Source organism: Gekko japonicus, unplaced genomic scaffold, assembly GCF_001447785.1.
Source record: "Gekko japonicus isolate JY-2015 unplaced genomic scaffold, Gekko_japonicus_V1.1 scaffold478, whole genome shotgun sequence".
NCBI lineage: Eukaryota > Metazoa > Chordata > Lepidosauria > Squamata > Gekkonidae > Gekko > Gekko japonicus.
This window is the reverse complement of record NW_015173689.1, coordinates 1,059,859-1,078,715: the sequence shown is the minus strand read 5'-3', so window position 1 is coordinate 1,078,715 and position 18,857 is coordinate 1,059,859. Positions and strand designations below refer to the sequence as shown.

Here is an 18,857-nt window from a genome sequence, read left to right as displayed (position 1 = left end):
AAGAAAGTGTTTTGCTCAAAAATCGTCAGTCTTTTCTTATCATTGGTTGACTGTACTTCTGTCTACTGGATCTACCATATTTGGACCTAACCTATTTTTTCTGAGGTGGGGGCATGATTGATCAGTTGGCTGTCTCCTGATTTCTGGTCCAGGTGGTCTAAGTGCTGTTATTTGTACCATTGGGATTGAGGAACAGGAGAGTGGTTAAGCCAGTGTTTCCCCACAGTTAGGATTATATAGGACTTTATAGAATTAAGTTTTATAAAACTGTTTGAAATAAAGTTTATTCCGTGCCTATGTTAAGTTCTACACTAGGATTTTGAGTTACATATTCATACTATTGCTGAGTAAACTCTGAATGCCTATATCTATAACATACATAAGCCATTCACTCTGTATGTTTTCAAGTAAAATGCTTCAAATAGAGAACATCTGGACACAGCATGCTTTTCATCAGAGTGTTTTTTCCTTCACTGCACATACCTGATAAGATTCCATGCCATGTCTAGTCTGCATACTTGATTTGGATGGAAAGGAACATCACAGACTGCTGCATGATTATATTTTACTTAGGGTTTCCTTGTTTGTTGCTCTGCTTGCTTGGAAGCATTCTCACCTTCTAATTCTTATTCTTTTTATTACTTTCCTTAGGATGGCACAGTATTCGATGGCCGACCTATAGAGTCTTTATCTCTGATTGATGCAGTAATGCCTGATGTAGTACAGACCCGGCAACAGGCTTTCAGGGAGAAATTAGCTCAGCAGCAAGCCAGCGCAGCAGCAGCAGCAGCTGCTGCTGCCGCCGCCACCACAATCGCAGCCGCCACGACAGTGGCAACGGTGGCAACAACAACGGCTGTTCAGCAGCAGAATACACCAAAGAATGGGGAAGCCACTGTGAATGGGGAGGAGAACGGGGCACATGCAATAAGTGAGTTAAAACGATGTTGCAGATGGATATGACTTGACCATCCCCCCCCCCGCAACAAATGGTTACGGCTGTTTGTATTACAGCATTCCATGCAAAATGCAGTCAAAGCTGTCTATTGAATGAAGAATTCAGTATCTTTAGGTTTCTAATTTTTTAAAAATACCCCAAGTTCCTAGTCCTTCACTGCATAATTTGGTTTCAAAGTCCGGGATCAGTTCGGCAAAGTCTGGGATCAGTTCAGCGAACTCTGAAGCTCAATGAAGTAGAATGTTGGTGGGCAGAATTTTAGACCAACATAACTGCTTGCCTTTCTCTGTGACTAGTGAAAATTAATTAAATTACCTAAATGTATGCAATTGCACAGCCTTCTAAAAGAACATTATCCATATATTTTTGTAGGTACAGAATTTGGGTTCTCTTGGTGAGTTGTGGAAAAGGGATCACCACTCTAAAGCTGAAATTAATGTTAGGAAACATCAGGTCTTGCATTCAGTCACTGTATGAACCAGTCAAGAGATGAGAAGATTTTACAACCAGATGTGACTTACTAAAACAAATCATACGTATCCATACCAACAGGCAGCATAATGCAGCCCTAGTTGTCAAATCAGAGCTATGTAACTTTCTGGATGATCTTGGGGAAGCGGCCTTACCAAGTCAAAATGGCTCTGCAAAATTGCTCCATTTCACATGCAGATAGAGGGCAACTTCACATGTTATGGATTAAAATTGTACACTGATATTGTTTGACATTTCTGCGTATGTCTGTTTCATTTTGAACACACAGATTGTACACAAATTGGGATGCTATGGCCAATGGCAGGTCCCTGCAGCATGTAGACACAGGTTAACACAAAAGTTGTAGTCATTTCTGATCTGATGATATACACATGTGTGCAGTCCAGTGAATATAGTCTGATGGATTTAGACTGAGATGAGACCAGAGTTCAGATTCCATGAAAAACTCTGGGTAGCTGTCAAAATTCATCCTAATATACTTGAAAAGAGTGTTCTGAAAATATAATTGGGTCATTCCTTGTATATAGTGCCTTGAGCTCCCTGAAGAAAAAGTGACATACAAATATGCTAATTTGGCTATGCTATGCATATTGCATATGATCTCAGCCCCTCATCCTTACCAGTTATTTTGCCTCTTACAGTGTAGTAATCTTGATCCCAGTATTAGGGTTCAAATGCACATTTAGTAACTAATAATATTCAGCTTTTAGAAAGCTCCTTCAGTGTTCAAACCATTTCATGTACATTATGACAGTCATCCTTACAACAGACATGTAAAATAAGCTAGTATTACTATCCTCAGGTTGCCTGACTGAGATTAAGATGAGAAAGATTTCAATGAGGGTCTATGGCTGAGAGACAGAGCAGATGCTTTGCATGTTGAAGTTCCTGATTCAGTCCCTGGCATCTCCAGTTTAAAAGGGTCAGGTGATGTAAGAGAACCTTAGAACCCTGGAGAGCAGCTACCAGTCAGAGTAGACAGTTCAGAACTAAGTAGAGCAGTGATCTGGCTTGGTTTCAGACTCATGAGGCAGCTTGTTGAACTAGCTGCCTCACAGATCACAGATAATTTTCTTATCTTGAGTGCTATGGCAGTACTCAACTTGTAAATATCCATATATAAATAATATTTGAATATATATTCATGTGCTGCTTCCCCCCATAGGATTCCTTGTCACTAATTGCATGGTTTGCAGTGTACAGAAAGGCATAGGAAACTAATCACTGGGTGGCTTTTTTAAAAAATTCTTTGTTGTGAATGCTATTCAGTGGTTTATCCAAAAACAGAATATAATTTGTGACTCATTTAAAGCCTAGTCTTAAAAGGAGTGTTTAAATTTTGCTTTAATCTGTGGAAGGAAAGCGTACTTTTATGCAGCCAGTACAAACCAATCAAATAAAGTACCAATGTAGTTGAGAAAATGGACAGGGTAAAGCTATGCTGCTAAGAAAACATAAAATGTTACAATGTTTTGTTTTACAGATAATCATTCAAAGCCAATGGAAATCGATGGGGATGTTGAAATTCCTCCTAACAAAGCAACAGTCCTTCGCGGCCATGACTCGGAGGTCTTTATCTGTGCCTGGAATCCTGTTAGTGATCTGCTAGCATCAGGGTGAGTAGAACAGATTCCAGAGTATATAAATTGCTGACTGTATCCATACTGATTCAGATTATCTGTAATGTACTTGCTTTCTCATGCATCTTCTGCTTTAACAGCATAATATATACACATACACATACACATCAGTTTGAATATTTTGTTTTTGGAAAATCAATTTATTGTTATTAAAAAAATAAATATTTCTTTATGCTTAATGTATATTTTGTTCTGTTAGGTCTGGAGACTCAACAGCCCGAATATGGAATCTTAATGAAAACAGCAACGGTAGTTCCACTCAACTAGTTTTGAGGCACTGTATAAGAGAAGGAGGCCATGATGTCCCCAGCAATAAGGATGTAACATCATTAGACTGGAATGTGAGTTGATACTAACATATTATAGTTTTGTTAAAGTTGTTTGGTGTTGCCATTCTAACTCAATTTCATTTTATACTAGCAAAACACCCATTGTTATGATGGATGGACCATTATTGGAGAGCCTGTATATGGAAAGTATATGTGCATATTCCACAATGGTCCAGTCATTAAGATTGTAAACAGAGTTCCACTCTCCCAGTAGGAATTTTTGCCTTCCCTCTGTGTGCTCCAGTTTCCTGAGAGCACTCCTGAAACATCATTTGTGTCATTCCAGGAGATCTTTGGAATTTTCTTGTGGTTAGCCTCTGTAGGAGAAATAATTGGAAATCACTTGGACCTGTCCCCCTCATTCAAGCAGAAGTGCATTTTCCTGCACAAGTAGGAGCTTGAATCACTTTCCCCCCCCCCCAACAGAGAACTCCTCTCCTCCGTAAGGCAAAGGCTAGAATGAAAAAAATACAAGTAATCTGAAATCAAATCAGTACAGATAACACATGCTAAAGCACTCTGCACACAGTAGACTTCATAATTCCTTTCAGCTGTAAATCTTTAACTCACGTATAAGAGATATGCCATGTGTTCAGTCTCAAGGAAGTTCTATAGTTGTTGGACAGCTGTTGAAAGCTTCTTCATTCATGTTGTATTTCAACTTTGCAATAAACGCAAAGGATTTACTAGACCAAGAAAGCTACCAGTGGCCCATACTGGGCTTGCAGGTGGGAGACTTTTTTAAAAAATGAAGAGGCCTTGTAGTATTCTTCCGTGCACCATTAAAGCCCTTTCATGTGCATGTTTATTGAGAATCAAGTCCAATAGAATTAACTTTCTAGTAAAAACACAACTTGACATGACACTGGGGTCTTATGATTGGGTTCCCTGTTTCTCTATGTATCCATTAAACAAAGGTGCACAGGTGCTGAACTGGATTGGTATTGTGGCAAGGGGAAACTAAAACTTTCTCCCAAGCCATTTCCCTAATATTGCCCACCCCACAGAATCAACTAACAGCTAGGTCAAATAGGATCTTGAGGTTGATTTACATAGGTGAAACAGCACAGGGCCTAAACAGCCACAGGGTTGCAGGCTTAGCTATGTAAGTAACACCCCACTTTACCAGACATAACTGGACACCCGTTTATGTCAGAGTAAAGAAAGAAGAAAGCCCCCAGACACCTGGCATTCTGCTAGAGCAAGAATCACTTTGCCAGAAGACCTTTGGATAGGGTTGCCGGTTCCAGGTTGGGAAATACCTGGAGATTTGGGGGCGGGGCCTCAGAAGGGCGGGGTTTGGAGCATAACGCCATGAAGTCCAACCTCCACAGTGGCCATTTTCACCAAGAGAACTGATCTCAATCACCTGGAGATCAGTTAGAATAGTGGGAGATCTCCAGCCACCACCTGGAAGTTGGCAACCCTACCTTTGGAGGTGTTTTGATCTTGCAAATCTCTTTTCCACCCATTGCGGAACCTTGGAGACTATTTAAAACTATAGTCCTAGAAGCTCAGAAAAAATATATACTGCAGGTTAGGAAAGGTATAGAAAAAAGCCTGCATGGTTAACGAACAAAGTAATTGGAAGCTGTAAAAGGTAGGAAGGATTCCTTTAAGCGGTGGAAAGCTAGTCTCAGTGAGGTTGATAAAAGGGAACACAGGCTGTGGCAATTAAAATTCAAGTCTGCAATGAGGCAGGCAAAAAGAGAATATGAGGAGCATATAGCAAAAAACATAAAGACCAACAATAAAACTTTCTTCAAATACATTAGAAGCAGGAAACCAGCCATGGATTATGCATCGGTTAGAGCAGGTAGAGAAAGAAGTAGTTTTCTCCCTTTCTCATAATACAAGAACTCGTGGGCACTCAATGAAATTGCTGAGCAGATAAACGGAAGTACTTCTTCACCCAAAGAGTGATCAACACATGGAATTCACTGCCACAGGATGTGGTGGTGGCTACAAGCATGGGCGGCTTCAAGAGGGAATTAGATAAACATATGGAGCAGAGGTCCATCAGTGGCTATTAGCCACAACGTATAGATAGGAACTCTGGGGCAAGTGATGCTCTGTATTCTTGGTGCTGGGGGGGGGGCAACTGTGGGAGAGCTTCTAGTGTCCTGGCCCCAGTGGTGGACCTCCTGATGGCACCTGGTATTTTTGGCCACTGTGTGATACAGAGTGTTGGACTGGATGGGCCATTGGCCTGATCCAACATTACATAAGAATGTAAGAGACGCCAATGTTGGATCAGGCCAAAGGCCCATCCAGTCCAACACTCTGTCACACAGTGGCCAAAAATACCAGGTGCCATCAGGAGGTCCACCAGTGGGGCCAGGACATTAGAAGCCCTCCCCACTGTTGACCCCACCCAAGCACCAAGAAGACAGAGCATCACTTGCCCCAGAGTCCCTATCTGTACCTTGTGGCTAATAGCCACTGATGGACCTCTGCTCCATATGCTTATCTAATTCCTTTTTGAAGCCGTCCATGCTTGTAGCCGCCACCACTTCCTGTGGCTTCTCTTATGTTCTTAACAGTATCCCACTGTCAACCTCTCCCTTAATTCAGGCCTTTCCCCTTAGAACTCCAAAATGTTTTCATGTCTCTTGCAAAATGGGGGTCTTTCAGCATAACTTTTGGGTGTTTGTGTTATTGTTTTGTTTTATTGTAAGAACAGTCATACACCAGATAAAAAATAGGATACAATACAACAGAGTACAAAAATAGGATACAATACGAATCTGCCATAAAGGGAGCGGTGGCGCAGGTGGTTAGACCCACCTGCTGGTAACATCTGCGAACAGCTGCTATAGCTGTTCGAATCCACCACGGCCAGAGTGAGCTCCTGGCCCTAGTACTAGCTCCCGCCCACCCAGCGGTTTGAAAGCAATAAATTACATCATGATGTGAGTAGATAAATCGGGTACCTGCCTTAGATGGCAGGGAGCACCCTTCCCCATTAAGGGGGTGGAACATCGGTGGCGAGTGAAGAACTTCGATGGCGAGCGGCGAAAAATGGCGATTGAGCACAACATCGGCGAGCTGTGACCAGATGTCGGCAGGCGGAGCCAGGAGACGCAGGGGAGCGTGAGGCGCAGGCGGAGCCACGATGGATGGAGCCAAGGCCGCGCCGATACGAGCCGTGCACCGAATGGACCTACCAGCTGACACCGAGGATCGCAAGAAGGAGAACGGAACAAAGCGCCGAGCCAGCAATCGCCAGCAGCCGAACCAGGAGTGAGAAGTACAACAACTCCTTCCACAGGGTGCCGGTTAAATAAATAAATAAATAAATAAATAAATAAATAAATAAAAATGTACATCCAGTTTATAATTGAACTAGTCCAACAATAATATATATTAATAAAATTGTATACATATCGTCATTAGTATATTGGCCCCTCAAGATCAGAAAGCAAAGCTCCTGTTTAAACTATTATTCTATTTAATCACCTGGGCACAGAACCTAGCTGTCACTCTAGTGACTGCAGCTATTTCATCAAGCAGTAATGTCTTCAAGGCTATCTTATCCGATATAAGCATAGACTGTTCCAGAATAAGGAGGATTGTCCCCTTATAAAAGGGACAACGAATAAAAAATATGTTCCAATGTTTCCACCTCACCGAGGGAACATGCACATATCCTTTCAGTGTATGGGATCTTCTGATATCTCCCTTCTGTTACTTAGATGGCAATACATTGCATCTAGCAAGGGTAAAAGCCCTCGTATGAGGGGGATATTCTACATTTTTAGATATTGGGCCATATTTATAGTATATCTGTGTTTCTCAGAAATCATAAAATGTGGGGGTTTTATTAGATCTAGCTGGCGTTCAATGTCATGGACCCTTTTTTAATTAAAGATGTTGCAAACTTTGGGGTGAAAGCCTAAATAATTTTTATTATTCAGAAGTAACAAGAAGAAAGGCTCATGATTCAACTGGTATGAAGCTGAAATGCCTCTTTTACATTGCTGTTGGCTCCCACCACTTTTCCTTCCAGCATCCATACAAAAAGCCACAGCCAATTTCCATTCTGCACCAGCACAACTATCAACAGTTTGTTAAATGCTTTTGCAGAATGACTTCAGAGGTTGAGAACAAACACGTTTGCTTATAAGGGAATGGTGCATGATTTCATATGGAAGACAAATAGCATAAGGAACTTTAATGTTTAGGAGGCAAATGACAAGTTCTGCAGTGTCCAATTAGGAGTGAAAGATTCTTTTTGTCTCTAACAGACATTTAGTAAAATGTGCTAAGGGTGATATTCTGCTCCCCTTGGTGTTGTATCTCATGCTTAAAGATATTCACATGATCATTGCTGATACCTTTTGCACAGTTTTCCTGACACTTCTCAGACACAAATGGTTGTTGTCTGATTTTCAGTGGGGAGGAAGCAGAAGGGTGAAGGACATGCATACAAAGAAAAGGACTAGGGAGATTAGTAGGTTAAACCATGTCATTAAAACTATTAGGAGGTCATTAAATGCAGCAGCTTATCCTTATTTATGTCCCATTGGAAGGTTATTTGCACGATGGTTCAGTTTGTGGTTATGTGTTGTGGAGGGCAGTACTAATATACTATGTTGTATTTATATACTATTTTTTCTTGCTCTTAAGGGTTCATAGTACTTCACATCCATTTTCTCAGCCGTCATACCATAATCCCGTAGGATAGACCAGTGTACTTATCTCCATATTAGAGATGGGGTTTGGGTGGAAACTGATGTTGGCAAAGCCACCAGGGGTTAAGTTGAACACAGTGATATGGGTTTTCGGGGGAAATGTGGATTGGAAAATTAACCAGACATTTTTCAGATTCAAATTAAAATAGATAAATATTGTCAGCAAAATTTAGACAATGTTAGTAAAAGAAGGCAAATGCACATTGTACAAGCCTGAATCCTGTACAAGCATTAGGGGTTTTGTCCATGCTACATATCCTACATTTAGCCCATCTAATGTGATTGATTTACAGGATAACAGCCCTGGCAGCTATAGAGAAATAGAGACTATATTTACATATGTGGGACAGAGGATTTTCCGCAGAAAAATATAGCATCAGAAAATTCATTCTGGAAAACTTTCACCTCACATTATTGGTTAAACAAGGCAGTAACCTTTAGTTGGGGAGCAGTTCAATATTGATACTTCCTCTTGTTCAGCAGAACTTCTGATTTCTGTTATTTTTGAAGACTTGTGTGTGAAAAGTGCATCTGCATATATGAGTGTATCACAGCTGAGTCAGTTGTATTACATGTGTCTTATGGAACACATTTCTTGATTTCCCTTTGACATGTCCACCAGAGTGATGGAACGCTATTGGCAACAGGATCCTACGATGGTTTTGCAAGAATATGGACAGAAGATGGTAAGATTCAACAGCAGCTGTTTCCAAATGATTTGATGGTGCTGTCTTATTTCCGTTCCCAAACCACTTGAACTGTTGACTTTGTCTATTTCAGGGAACCTTGCAAGCACCTTAGGTCAACATAAAGGGCCCATCTTTGCTCTCAAGTGGAACAAAAAGGGGAATTACATTTTAAGTGCTGGTGTTGACAAAGTGAGTGTTGAAATAGCTAACTTTCCAGTATAAATCTGGTGGTGTTCTGAGTACTTTTGCATGTATAGTGTAGTGAATTTTCCATCAAAGGGTTGGGGGGGGGGGTGATTTTGAGAAACATTGCTGGTATTTTTGCATGCATTTGCAACTATGCATTTGCAGACATTCATATCCCAGGGCCGAACAGTATACCATAGGAAGCAATTCAATTAAACTGTCATCCCTCTTGAACATCACTTTTCACAATTCTATTGTTAGCTTGAAGTATTGAATTAAGAGTTATGAATGTAGGTTGTGGCTCTTGGCCAGAATTGCCAGAAATTAGTGTCTGAAGAATTGAGAATACTACATAATGCTGAAGGATTGACCATTTGAGAGTATTGTGAATACTGTACTATCATCAAAGTTTAGTGGGAAATCTTATTAAGGCACATGGGAAAAAACCCCTAAAATCCCTATTTTTTTCTAAGCATAAATGAGCACTTGAAACCCATTTGTTTGTTAACATTTTGGCTTGGTTCATACTTAACAGAAAACCAGGTCTGGGGCATTTGTTAACCAAATTTGAGTTCTGTCTTCCTCTTGCAACCTTCTAGACTTCCTCTTTTTATCAAACCATACTTTTCCATTACATATGGACAAGCTATGGTTTGTAAAACCATATTTTCCCACTTGAAGTACAGGATGGCACAAGGGTATGAGAACCATCTTCAGTCTGGATGATGGAAAAGTTTACATCCCCAGTGATGCAATGTGATATCTGAATATTAAATTAAATATTGTTTGTTATCTCAATGTGTTTCTGTCTTCTGACAGCATAAACATGGTTTGGATCATAATTAAGTGCCTTAACTCACATGACCACTATGGTATCTGTAGCATTTGACCATGTGGCAAGGCAAGTATTACCATGCCTCCATGACTGAGTATAAATCCACCCAGACAATTCTCTTTTGGAGCACAGCAGTCTTTCCTCTTCCTATATTGTGGTTACTGAATGCAGTATTAAGTTTTATTAGTGATGGTGCATGGAAAAGATAATTTTATGTACAGTACTAGAACAGATCAAGTTTTCAGTAGTCATCAGTGTGCTTTTCTCCTCAAGGATGGTCACTAATGTGTATGCTTGTTTGTTTGCTCCCCCCCTCCCCAATCTGCCCTGAACCACACAGACAACAATAATTTGGGATGCTCATACAGGAGAAGCTAAACAGCAGTTTCCTTTCCACTCAGGTAATTGGCCTCCTATATATATATATTTAAACTTTTTAAAAACATGTTGTATCTCGACCAAACACAAAGTAGTTTACAGTTCACTAATAAAACACATACTGTTTTAGTTCTCTTTAAAAAAAAAATCACAACAAAACAGCAGATCAAAACAAGCCTGCTATACTTAATCAATCTCCAGCATGTTTTAAAAGCAGAGATGGGCTTTGGTGGGATTCTGTTTCCTTAACAATGGGGGGTGGGGTGCATCTGTCTCACCGTTTGGCTGATTCTACCTGTGAGACAGGAATCAGTTCACAAAGGGTATCTTAGTAAAAACTGCTTTGGTGAAAACCATAAAATATTGCAAAGCATCTTCAGTGCATAACAGTAATTGAAAATAGAAACACAAACTTCCAGCCTTGACTCATGATACTCGACTTTTCCTGGTTTTGTTAAAGTATATATATGTCTCATGTTACATCTTCATTTCAACACAAAATATATCATTCTTGGGCTGACAGCTATCTAGTCAACAAATATGAATTGTCCTAAGTCAGTAAACTGGGGGGGGGGGAGTTATGTCTCTCTAGCGTAGAATCATTTTGCAACCTCAGCAGAGGCTCCTTGGTAGGGTTCCTGATAGTCAAACGAACGGTCCATTCTTTAACTTGCTTGTTGAGGGAAACGAGGTAAGGAACCTTTCTCTTTGCACACTCACTCAGTGCTACAAGTCATAGTGCTATGCTGTTTTTGAAGGGATGCTACTCCAGCCTTTCAGGGAGATATAGAATCATAGAGTTGGAAGCAACATCAAGGCTCATCTAGTCCAACCCCCTGCACAATGCAGGAAATTCACAATACCTCTCCCTTCACACCCCCAGTGACCACTACTTCATGCCCAGTAGATGACAAAAAACCTCCAGGATCTCCAGCAAAACTGGCCTGGAGAAAAATTGCTTCCTGACCCCAAAGTGGCAGTCAGCATTTCCCTGGGCATGTAAGAAAGGGCATGCTACGGCATGCATTTAGAATATTAGCAATCCTGTCTTTGGTAGCAAGGACAGTGGCCTTGGGTGTCTTTATCCCTGCCCAATTTCTGAATGTTCTGTTTTTGTTTCCCTTTTGCAGCCCCTGCTCTGGATGTGGACTGGCAGAACAACACTGCTTTTGCATCCTGCAGCACTGATATGTGCATACATGTATGCAGGCTTGGCTGTGATCGTCCCGTCAAGACTTTTCAAGGCCATACGGTATGTTTATAAATGGCCCTTTTGACATTTTACGTGATAATTGAAGCACCTGATTTGATGAGCCGTAAATGGACCCTGATCCTTTAAGACATTATTTGAAGTCATGAATCCTCATGCACCAATAAGGTTTTATTTCTACAAGTGAGAAATTTTAAGCACAGAAGGAAAAACCTTTTAAAAATTAGAAATTTAAATAACATAGGTCCCAGTCACACATGCCAGAAAATGCGAGGGGGGGGGTGAGGCTGTTTGAGCCACGGTAATTTGACCTGCCGCTGCGTGTATCCCGACACAACGGCGGGTGAAGCGAGTGTTATTCCTTGCAGCTGATTTCCGGTGCACTTCATCCAGGAACCAGTGACGCGATCGGAGTGCGCTGGAGCGATCACACCGGCAACTCCGTCCTCGGCCTGTCGCAACCTTGTTTGATAGTGGACTTTCCGTGGTTGTTTTTTACTCCGCTTCTTTGGCTGACTGCTACGGGTTGCCGACGGGTGCAGGACGCTGGCCAGATGTGTCCGTTTGATCGCGCCAGTTAAATCCTGCCGGCATTTGTGAGTATCCCGTGGAAAATTCTGCATGTGATCGGGGCCATAGATGGTTCAACTACATCATGTAAAGAAGACAGTGCAGGAAGAGAGCTGATTATATATAAAATACTTTGCATGAGGATTGGATGATGTGCCACTGAACAGAATTTTTGTTATCTTTCATGAATGGAATAAGAAAACCTGTACTGTAAAATGTGGTTGTTTTATTTGTCTTTCTAATAAATCTAGAGAGCCCTCTTCTGACTAAAAGCTACAAAGCTGGTTGTATGCAATAATTACTGATAAAAGAAATCTTTATTTCAGAATGAGGTCAATGCAATCAAGTGGGATCCTTCTGGTATGCTTCTAGCATCTTGCTCAGACGATATGACATTAAAGGTAAAACAGGCTCCTAGGAAGCCTTTGACTGTACTGTATTTTACAAACCTGTTGTAAAAGATTGACTAGACATAGTTCATACCGTTTCAATTCAATTGCTAATTTTTGCATACATATATTTTTAAATCTAGTGCATTGTTAAAAAATATCCAGAAATAGCAATTGCCATTTTTCCCCTTACAACTTGTTTTATTGAGTATAATAACAGTAAACTAAACTGTAGATTATAATTTATGTATGTTTTTCTCCTCTGATTTTAACAGATATGGAGTATGAAGCAAGATACATGTGTACATGACCTTCAGGCACATAACAAAGAGATTTATACTATCAAATGGAGTCCGACGGGACCAGGCACCAGCAACCCGAACTCCAATGTTATGTTAGCAAGGTACATGCAGTATTATAACTTCAAGAGCCAGTGTGGTGCAATGACTTGACTGCTGGACCATGTGAACTTTGTCTGGTTACTAACCTACCTCATAAGACTGTTATATAGCTAAAATGGAAGAGAGGAACCAGTACATTGCTCTGAACTCCTTGGAGGAAAGATGTGTAAACAATGTTACAGATCACTTATACCAAGCTATAAAGAATTGAAGGAGTGAATGTATGTTCCTCGGCCTGACTTGATCAGATAATTTTGGTTCTTCCTCTAAGCTGCTCAGAGAAGCATACATGGCAAAAGGATATGTGAAGTCCTTTACCTTGTACTGGGGAGGCATCACCACCCTAGATTTTACCTTCCCCGTTGCACTAGGGATCCCAGGGGAATATAAATTCAGGGATAAAATTCCAGTTTGGGTATAAAACCCACCCAGGTATGTGGCCAATAACTGAGGGATATGCTCTTTAAAACAGATCAAGAATGGTGTTTATTGGGAAAAAACAAAAATGGAAGGAAATAAATATTAACAGGTCACATGGAGGTGTGGGATGTCAGTTTTTAAGCTGTGCTTCCCAAGCAGGGAAACCCTTTCCAAGCAGACTTTTATATTATGCTACACTTTTGATCATACTGTTATAAATGATCTGATCCTGATTTAATCCCCTCTTCTGTTACACTAACCCTTTCACCCAACTCTGCTCTTTACTCCCCAACCGATGGAAAGTCAACTCTAAAAACTGACTCCCTGCTTCCAGACCCACAGCTCCTATTGAGGGTTGGAGGTGCGCTCTCATTGGCTCCTCTGTTGCTGGTTGGGTTTTGTTCTCTTCTCTCTGTCCTACATAGCATACGAGTGGTTTTCCTGCTGTTTTATTCTTTCTACTGTTCTATAAGATAGGTGACATTGAAAGAAACTGATGAGTTATCTGTTGAGCTCCACAACTAGTAATGGAATCTGAACAGTGATATTAGAGTTCGAAGTTAACATTCCATCTGGTGTGCCACTGATCAACTGTTGTTGGGATGGGATGAGGAGAGGGAGGCGAGAAACGTATGTGCAAAACTATATGTTCTTACAGAAAGCTACAAACATGTTCCCTAACCCTATGAAATGATGCTGGGACTTGCATGGAATTTAAATTTAGCAGTGTCTTTCAAACAGCTGGGAAACCTTTTGGTGTTAAATGTTTCCCACAGTGCTTCGTTCGACTCTACTGTTCGACTGTGGGACGTTGAGAGGGGAGTCTGCACTCACACATTAACCAAACATCAAGAACCCGTCTACAGCGTAGCGTTTAGTCCTGATGGAAAATACTTAGCAAGTGGGTCCTTTGACAAATGTGTCCATATATGGAATACTCAGGTAGGGTGGTTTTATAACACAAATGTTTAAAACGTTAATTGAAATGAACTTGCCTTGTAAGAGTATGCAGTTAAAAACCTTCCCAAGTAAATCTCATTGTGCCAGATGTTATATTAAATGCTTAATTTTTTTTTAAAAAAATCACATTTTTATGGGCCAAATATTTCAGGGTGATGATAATATTTCAAGTTCTCTAATGCTCTGGGTATCACCAACATTTTGATGATACCTCCCTAAAAATCTTCAGTGAATCTTACCCACCAGCTCCATGCATTAATGATAAAACATAGTAGAACCCAAACTGTAAATCTGCCTTTTGGTTGGGCTATCCTGAAAGTCTGATCAGATAAAAAAGAATGGATCCAAAACTGAAAATGATGATAATGTGTGTATTGCTTAACTGATAATAATAACTGATAATAATGTGTGTATTCCTGCAGTAAAAGTGTGAATCCGAAACATTTATTCCTAAATTATGATGATGACGTTTATTTTTATTACTTAGAGTGGAAGTCTGGTACATAGCTACAGAGGCACGGGGGGAATATTTGAAGTCTGCTGGAACGCTAGAGGAGATAAAGTGGGAGCCAGTGCATCTGATGGATCGGTAAGCCTTTTGTAGATATGCTTTTATTTACTGCTGTTAAATTTAGCCCACAAAAGAACAAAATTTCTGTGTTTTTCAGCTGATCTTTTTTGAGTTAATGGGGACCCATGTGGAGGGCTTCAAGTCTACTTTCAAGTGGGTAGCCATGTTGGTCTGAAGCAATGGAACAAAGTTTGAGTCCGGTGCATGTACAAGAAAGCTTATACCCAGAATTAAACTTTGTTGGTCTTAAAGGTGCCATTGGACTCAAACATTGTTTAAGTATACTTGTCCATGGGGGGGGGGGGGGAAGCTCAGCTGAGTACTTGGCTTTCAAATGGAATTCAGAAAGGTACCCATATTAGTCTGCTGCAGACACTTTGATATAAGATTTTGTCTGCCTGAACCCACCTTGCCAGCTGTATGAAGTGTTGCATTCAGTGCAACACTTGGCCCATTGAATTCAGTGGCATGTGTCCACTCACACAGTTCCTCTGTTGGAGCAGCATTTCTGTTTGCAGGAGAGCGAGTGGCAATTCCTGCATATTTCCTGCTTTCTACTGCCAACTCCTGGTTCGCCCACTAAGTTGTTCTTGAGCATCCACTGATACCCAGGAAAATAATGCTATCAAAGTGGCTCAGTGTGCTGCAGTGGGAAGGTGAAGCAGTAAAATCCTGTTCTGGGAAGTTGGATATATGCCAGTGTTTGAAATATCTGGCAAATTTCCATGTACCTAGAGCCATTGCTAGGTACATGGTGCACCCCTTTAGTACCACTGCATAAACTAAGTGGGTTTTTCATGGTATTTGGGAGAAACTGTGCTGTTTTTCATAAATGTTATCCCTGCTGTGTTACAAGAATTTTGGGAAGTCTCCAAAGGCTGTATTGAATTTTGACCTTATGACATCATTGAAAAATGAGTCTAAACTATTGCCTTTCCAGAAACTCTTTTCATATGTTGGCAGCACATGGGTTGTGGGTAGTTTGCGATCTGAAGAGAAACCAGAGTATAGGTTGTGGGTAGTTGCACACACAAGCTTGAATTGAACAACCCCCCTCCTTTTTTTAGGGGGAAGGATTGTCTTAATAGAACTCTTGGTACAGAATGACCAGGTTGCACATTTATTTATGCATGTGGGGTTTCTCTACCTGTCTGTATTTGCCTGTCGCTCTACCAGGCAAAGAATATCTTCCATCAGGTGAGAAAGTAAACCTGCCCTAAGAGAACGTGAAATTGTACCTTCTTCAGTATTTTCTGTTGTGTGGCCTAGATTATTATCCATTATTACCGGGGAGCCCAAGAACACAATTTAATGTCACCATATAACATTTTTGGCCATGTTTTTGATCTTTTCCCATGTCATTTTCTCTCTCTCTCTCTCTCTTTCTCTCTCTCTCTCCCTTCTCAGGTTTGTGTTCTAGACTTGCGAAAGTAAATGCTTTAGACTAAATTGCAAATGGACCAGCAGTTGAATGTGTGGGTAGAAGCATTCTTCAAAACTATTCTTGACATCGCTAGGACTGCAAGAACTGGGAGGAAACAAACAGGAACGGGGGGGAAGCTAAAGTGTGGAAGAGACACAGCTCTCCCAGGTGCCTGGAGCCTGCAATGTTTTGTCCATAACATTCACCAAGGAGTCAAATAACATACAGTCACTTAGGGGGGAGGGTGTGGGGATAGATTCCACCTAGAACCTTGAGCCTATGGAAGCAAGAAGACCATCACCAGCTAAAAGCCTGCCTGTTTGATTTGGGTCTCCAAGACCTCAGTCTGATGGCTACAGAAGAGAAGAAGAGAAGCTGTGCCAAAAATAATAATATAATAATAAACCTATAAAGCTAAAGTGCTTTGATTAAACCAAAATGGAAAGAAGAATCCTCCTCCTCCATGTGGTGTAGTATTTTTTCCCTTCCAATCGGGACACTACAGTTGCTCTCCCAAAGGACATTCAAAGACCAGTTTGTACCAACAACACGTGCAACTTTGTAATCACAACACTTTGTATCTTCTAGACTACTTTTATTTGTTCAGTGGACTTTCGTTTTCCTATCAGCTGGAATATTAGGCCTTGAGGATCACAGGCTTAGCTTTGAACTGAATATTTTCTTCTCTTTTTCCAGTCTTTTCTTTTTTCTTTTCCTTTTTTTGGTCTGGGGTTTCCCCCACCCCCTCCTTTATGCCTTCAGTAGGTGCAGCCAGGTGGGCAAAATGAAAAGGTGTAAGAGACTGCCTCTCTCTCCTCTTTTCTTCTCTCCCCTTTCTCCTCCTCTCCCAGCTTCTTCTTCCTCTTCTGTTTTTTTAAATTATTCCATGCTTCAGATCTTAGAGTCTCAAGGGCACTTTCATCAGATTGTGTAATAAGTGCTTTATGTAAGAATGCAGTGCCGGGAAAGCTTTTTACAGGAGAAAAATGACTTTTTGAAAAAAGAAAGAACCCAGTGTATTTTTGGAGAGGAAAAAAGTATTTTTTATGTTAAACACAATTTTAGAAGCTTAAAGTGTCCACCAGATGTAGACTGGATTGTGTTAGTCATTTGAAAGAACAATGCAAATGGAATCTGATACACATTTAAAGATGCAGTGTCCCTTTTATCTCCTCATAAAAGGCATTTTGCTAAAGCAACAAAGGTCAAGGTGCTGCTTCTTTTTGATCAGCCTTCTGCAAGAGAAAATGACAAAAGGCTTGCGTGTTTTAGTTTCATTGGCAGGACTTTGTGATGGTAATTATAATTACTTGTTTCAGAAATTTAGTTTTCTTTTTTTTAAAGTGATATTTCTATTCTGATTCATATATTTCAATAACTACTGTGAGATATATCCAGAGTGGCCTATGGCCTGGTTGTGGAATTCTATTCCAAGTGATGTTTTTAAAACTGATCTTTGTGATCAAAGTCTATCATTCACAGTGTATGGAAATAACACTGTATTTCATTTGCTGACCCCTTGTGTTTACAAATCAGGGCATGTTAGGTCCACCATATTAGAGAGTGGCAGAGCTGTTGTGTTTCCAGTGAACTATACTGCTGTTTCACTGCCAACATGACCAGATAGGGATTTATGTGTGGATTTAAGCTAGTTTTATTGTTGCCAGTTCTGGAATATTACAAAATTGCACCTGGATTCATCTGAGATGGTCAGCACTGTGAATAGCTCCGCAAGCTCTTCTGGGGAGGAGGCAACTGCATCTTTAATGTGGTCACTCTACGGGGCATCCCATGGCCTGATCATGGGAGGGATCAACAAGTATTAGTTCCCTCACACAGATTAGAAATTATATTTTTATTTTTGTTCTTTAAAAAACAAACTAGCTAACTTTAGAGCCAAGGGAAGTGCACTTTGTCAAACATAAGGGTCGTCTTTCGGGGTTTTTTGGGGGGGTACTTTTGTCTTTGTTTCTTTTTTGCCTTGTTTTTTTTAAAAAATGTGGTTCTTTGTCATTTGCAGAATTTGTTCTTTCAGCCACTTACTGATAATTCTGAATTCTGGCTTCTTAAGTTTTTATTGTCTGTGTCAGACTTGAAGCCAGACTTGGTTCTCTTTTCAGCATTTCCCAGGTTCTGTTGAAACAGCATATGCTCTCCCTTCCTTTCTCCCTGCTTCCGTTTTCTCCACACACACCCTCCCTTGCACTCACACTCTCTTTCTCTCTCTGTCAGCAGATCGCCTTGTGTGTTGTAGTTCATTTGTTTCAAGGAGAGAATCAACAGATCATATTCAGTGTCTTGAATAAATTGCTATATTTTGATATTAGAAAACTCTGTGTGAGTTGCTCCTTAATTCTTTCTACCCTGTTAACATGGGTCTGGTTCCTCTAAATTCTGAAATTGTCGTTTTATAGTGTTCTGCTTTTAGCTAGGGCGTATGTGTTCTTGTTGTGGCTAGGTAACCGGGCTGTGCATCAGGACATCTCCTTCACTGAAACTGTGTCCCTTCCATGAACTCATGTGGTCTTTTGCGAGCCATTCTTACTCAGCCTGGACTGCCCCCACAATATATGGCAGGTGGGAGAAGGTAAATAACACTCACCCAAGGATTGCACTAAGGATTTCCAAAGGGTCGTAGGATATATTTGGTTTGTTTAGAGAACTGACATTCTGGCAAAAGAAAGATGTTTCTGCTACAGACTTCAACTTTGT

The 18,857-nt window shown here is 40.6% G+C and overlaps 1 protein-coding gene across 1 annotated transcript; it reads left to right on the top strand.

Annotated features, from left to right (window-relative positions):
• Positions 1 to 655: 655 nt before the first annotated feature.
• On the top strand, positions 656 to 17,438 carry TBL1X (transducin (beta)-like 1X-linked). Its single transcript, XM_015423133.1, has 12 exons — positions 656 to 931; positions 2,934 to 3,066; positions 3,290 to 3,431; positions 8,736 to 8,799; positions 8,894 to 8,991; positions 10,164 to 10,224; positions 11,332 to 11,453; positions 12,308 to 12,382; positions 12,646 to 12,773; positions 13,968 to 14,133; positions 14,639 to 14,740; positions 16,130 to 17,438. The coding sequence occupies exons 1-12, from the start codon at positions 709 to 711 to the stop codon at positions 16,154 to 16,156; spliced, it is 1,341 nt and encodes a 446-aa protein (XP_015278619.1). The 5' UTR covers positions 656 to 708; the 3' UTR covers positions 16,157 to 17,438.
• The last annotated feature ends 1,419 nt before the right edge of the window (positions 17,439 to 18,857 follow it).

What these genes read in the sequence shown, in the direction of transcription:
- TBL1X (XM_015423133.1), top strand. Translation starts at nt 709, where the DNA reads ATGCCTGATGTAGTACAGACCCGGCAACAGGCTTTCAGGGAGAAATTA. An exon ending in CAGACGATATGACATTAAAG is followed by an intron (nt 12,383 to 12,645) that starts GTAAAACAGGCT and finishes TGATTTTAACAG; the next exon opens with ATATGGAGTATGAAGCAAGA. An exon ending in CCAGTGCATCTGATGGATCG is followed by an intron (nt 14,741 to 16,129) that starts GTAAGCCTTTTG and finishes CTCCCTTCTCAG; the next exon opens with GTTTGTGTTCTAGACTTGCG.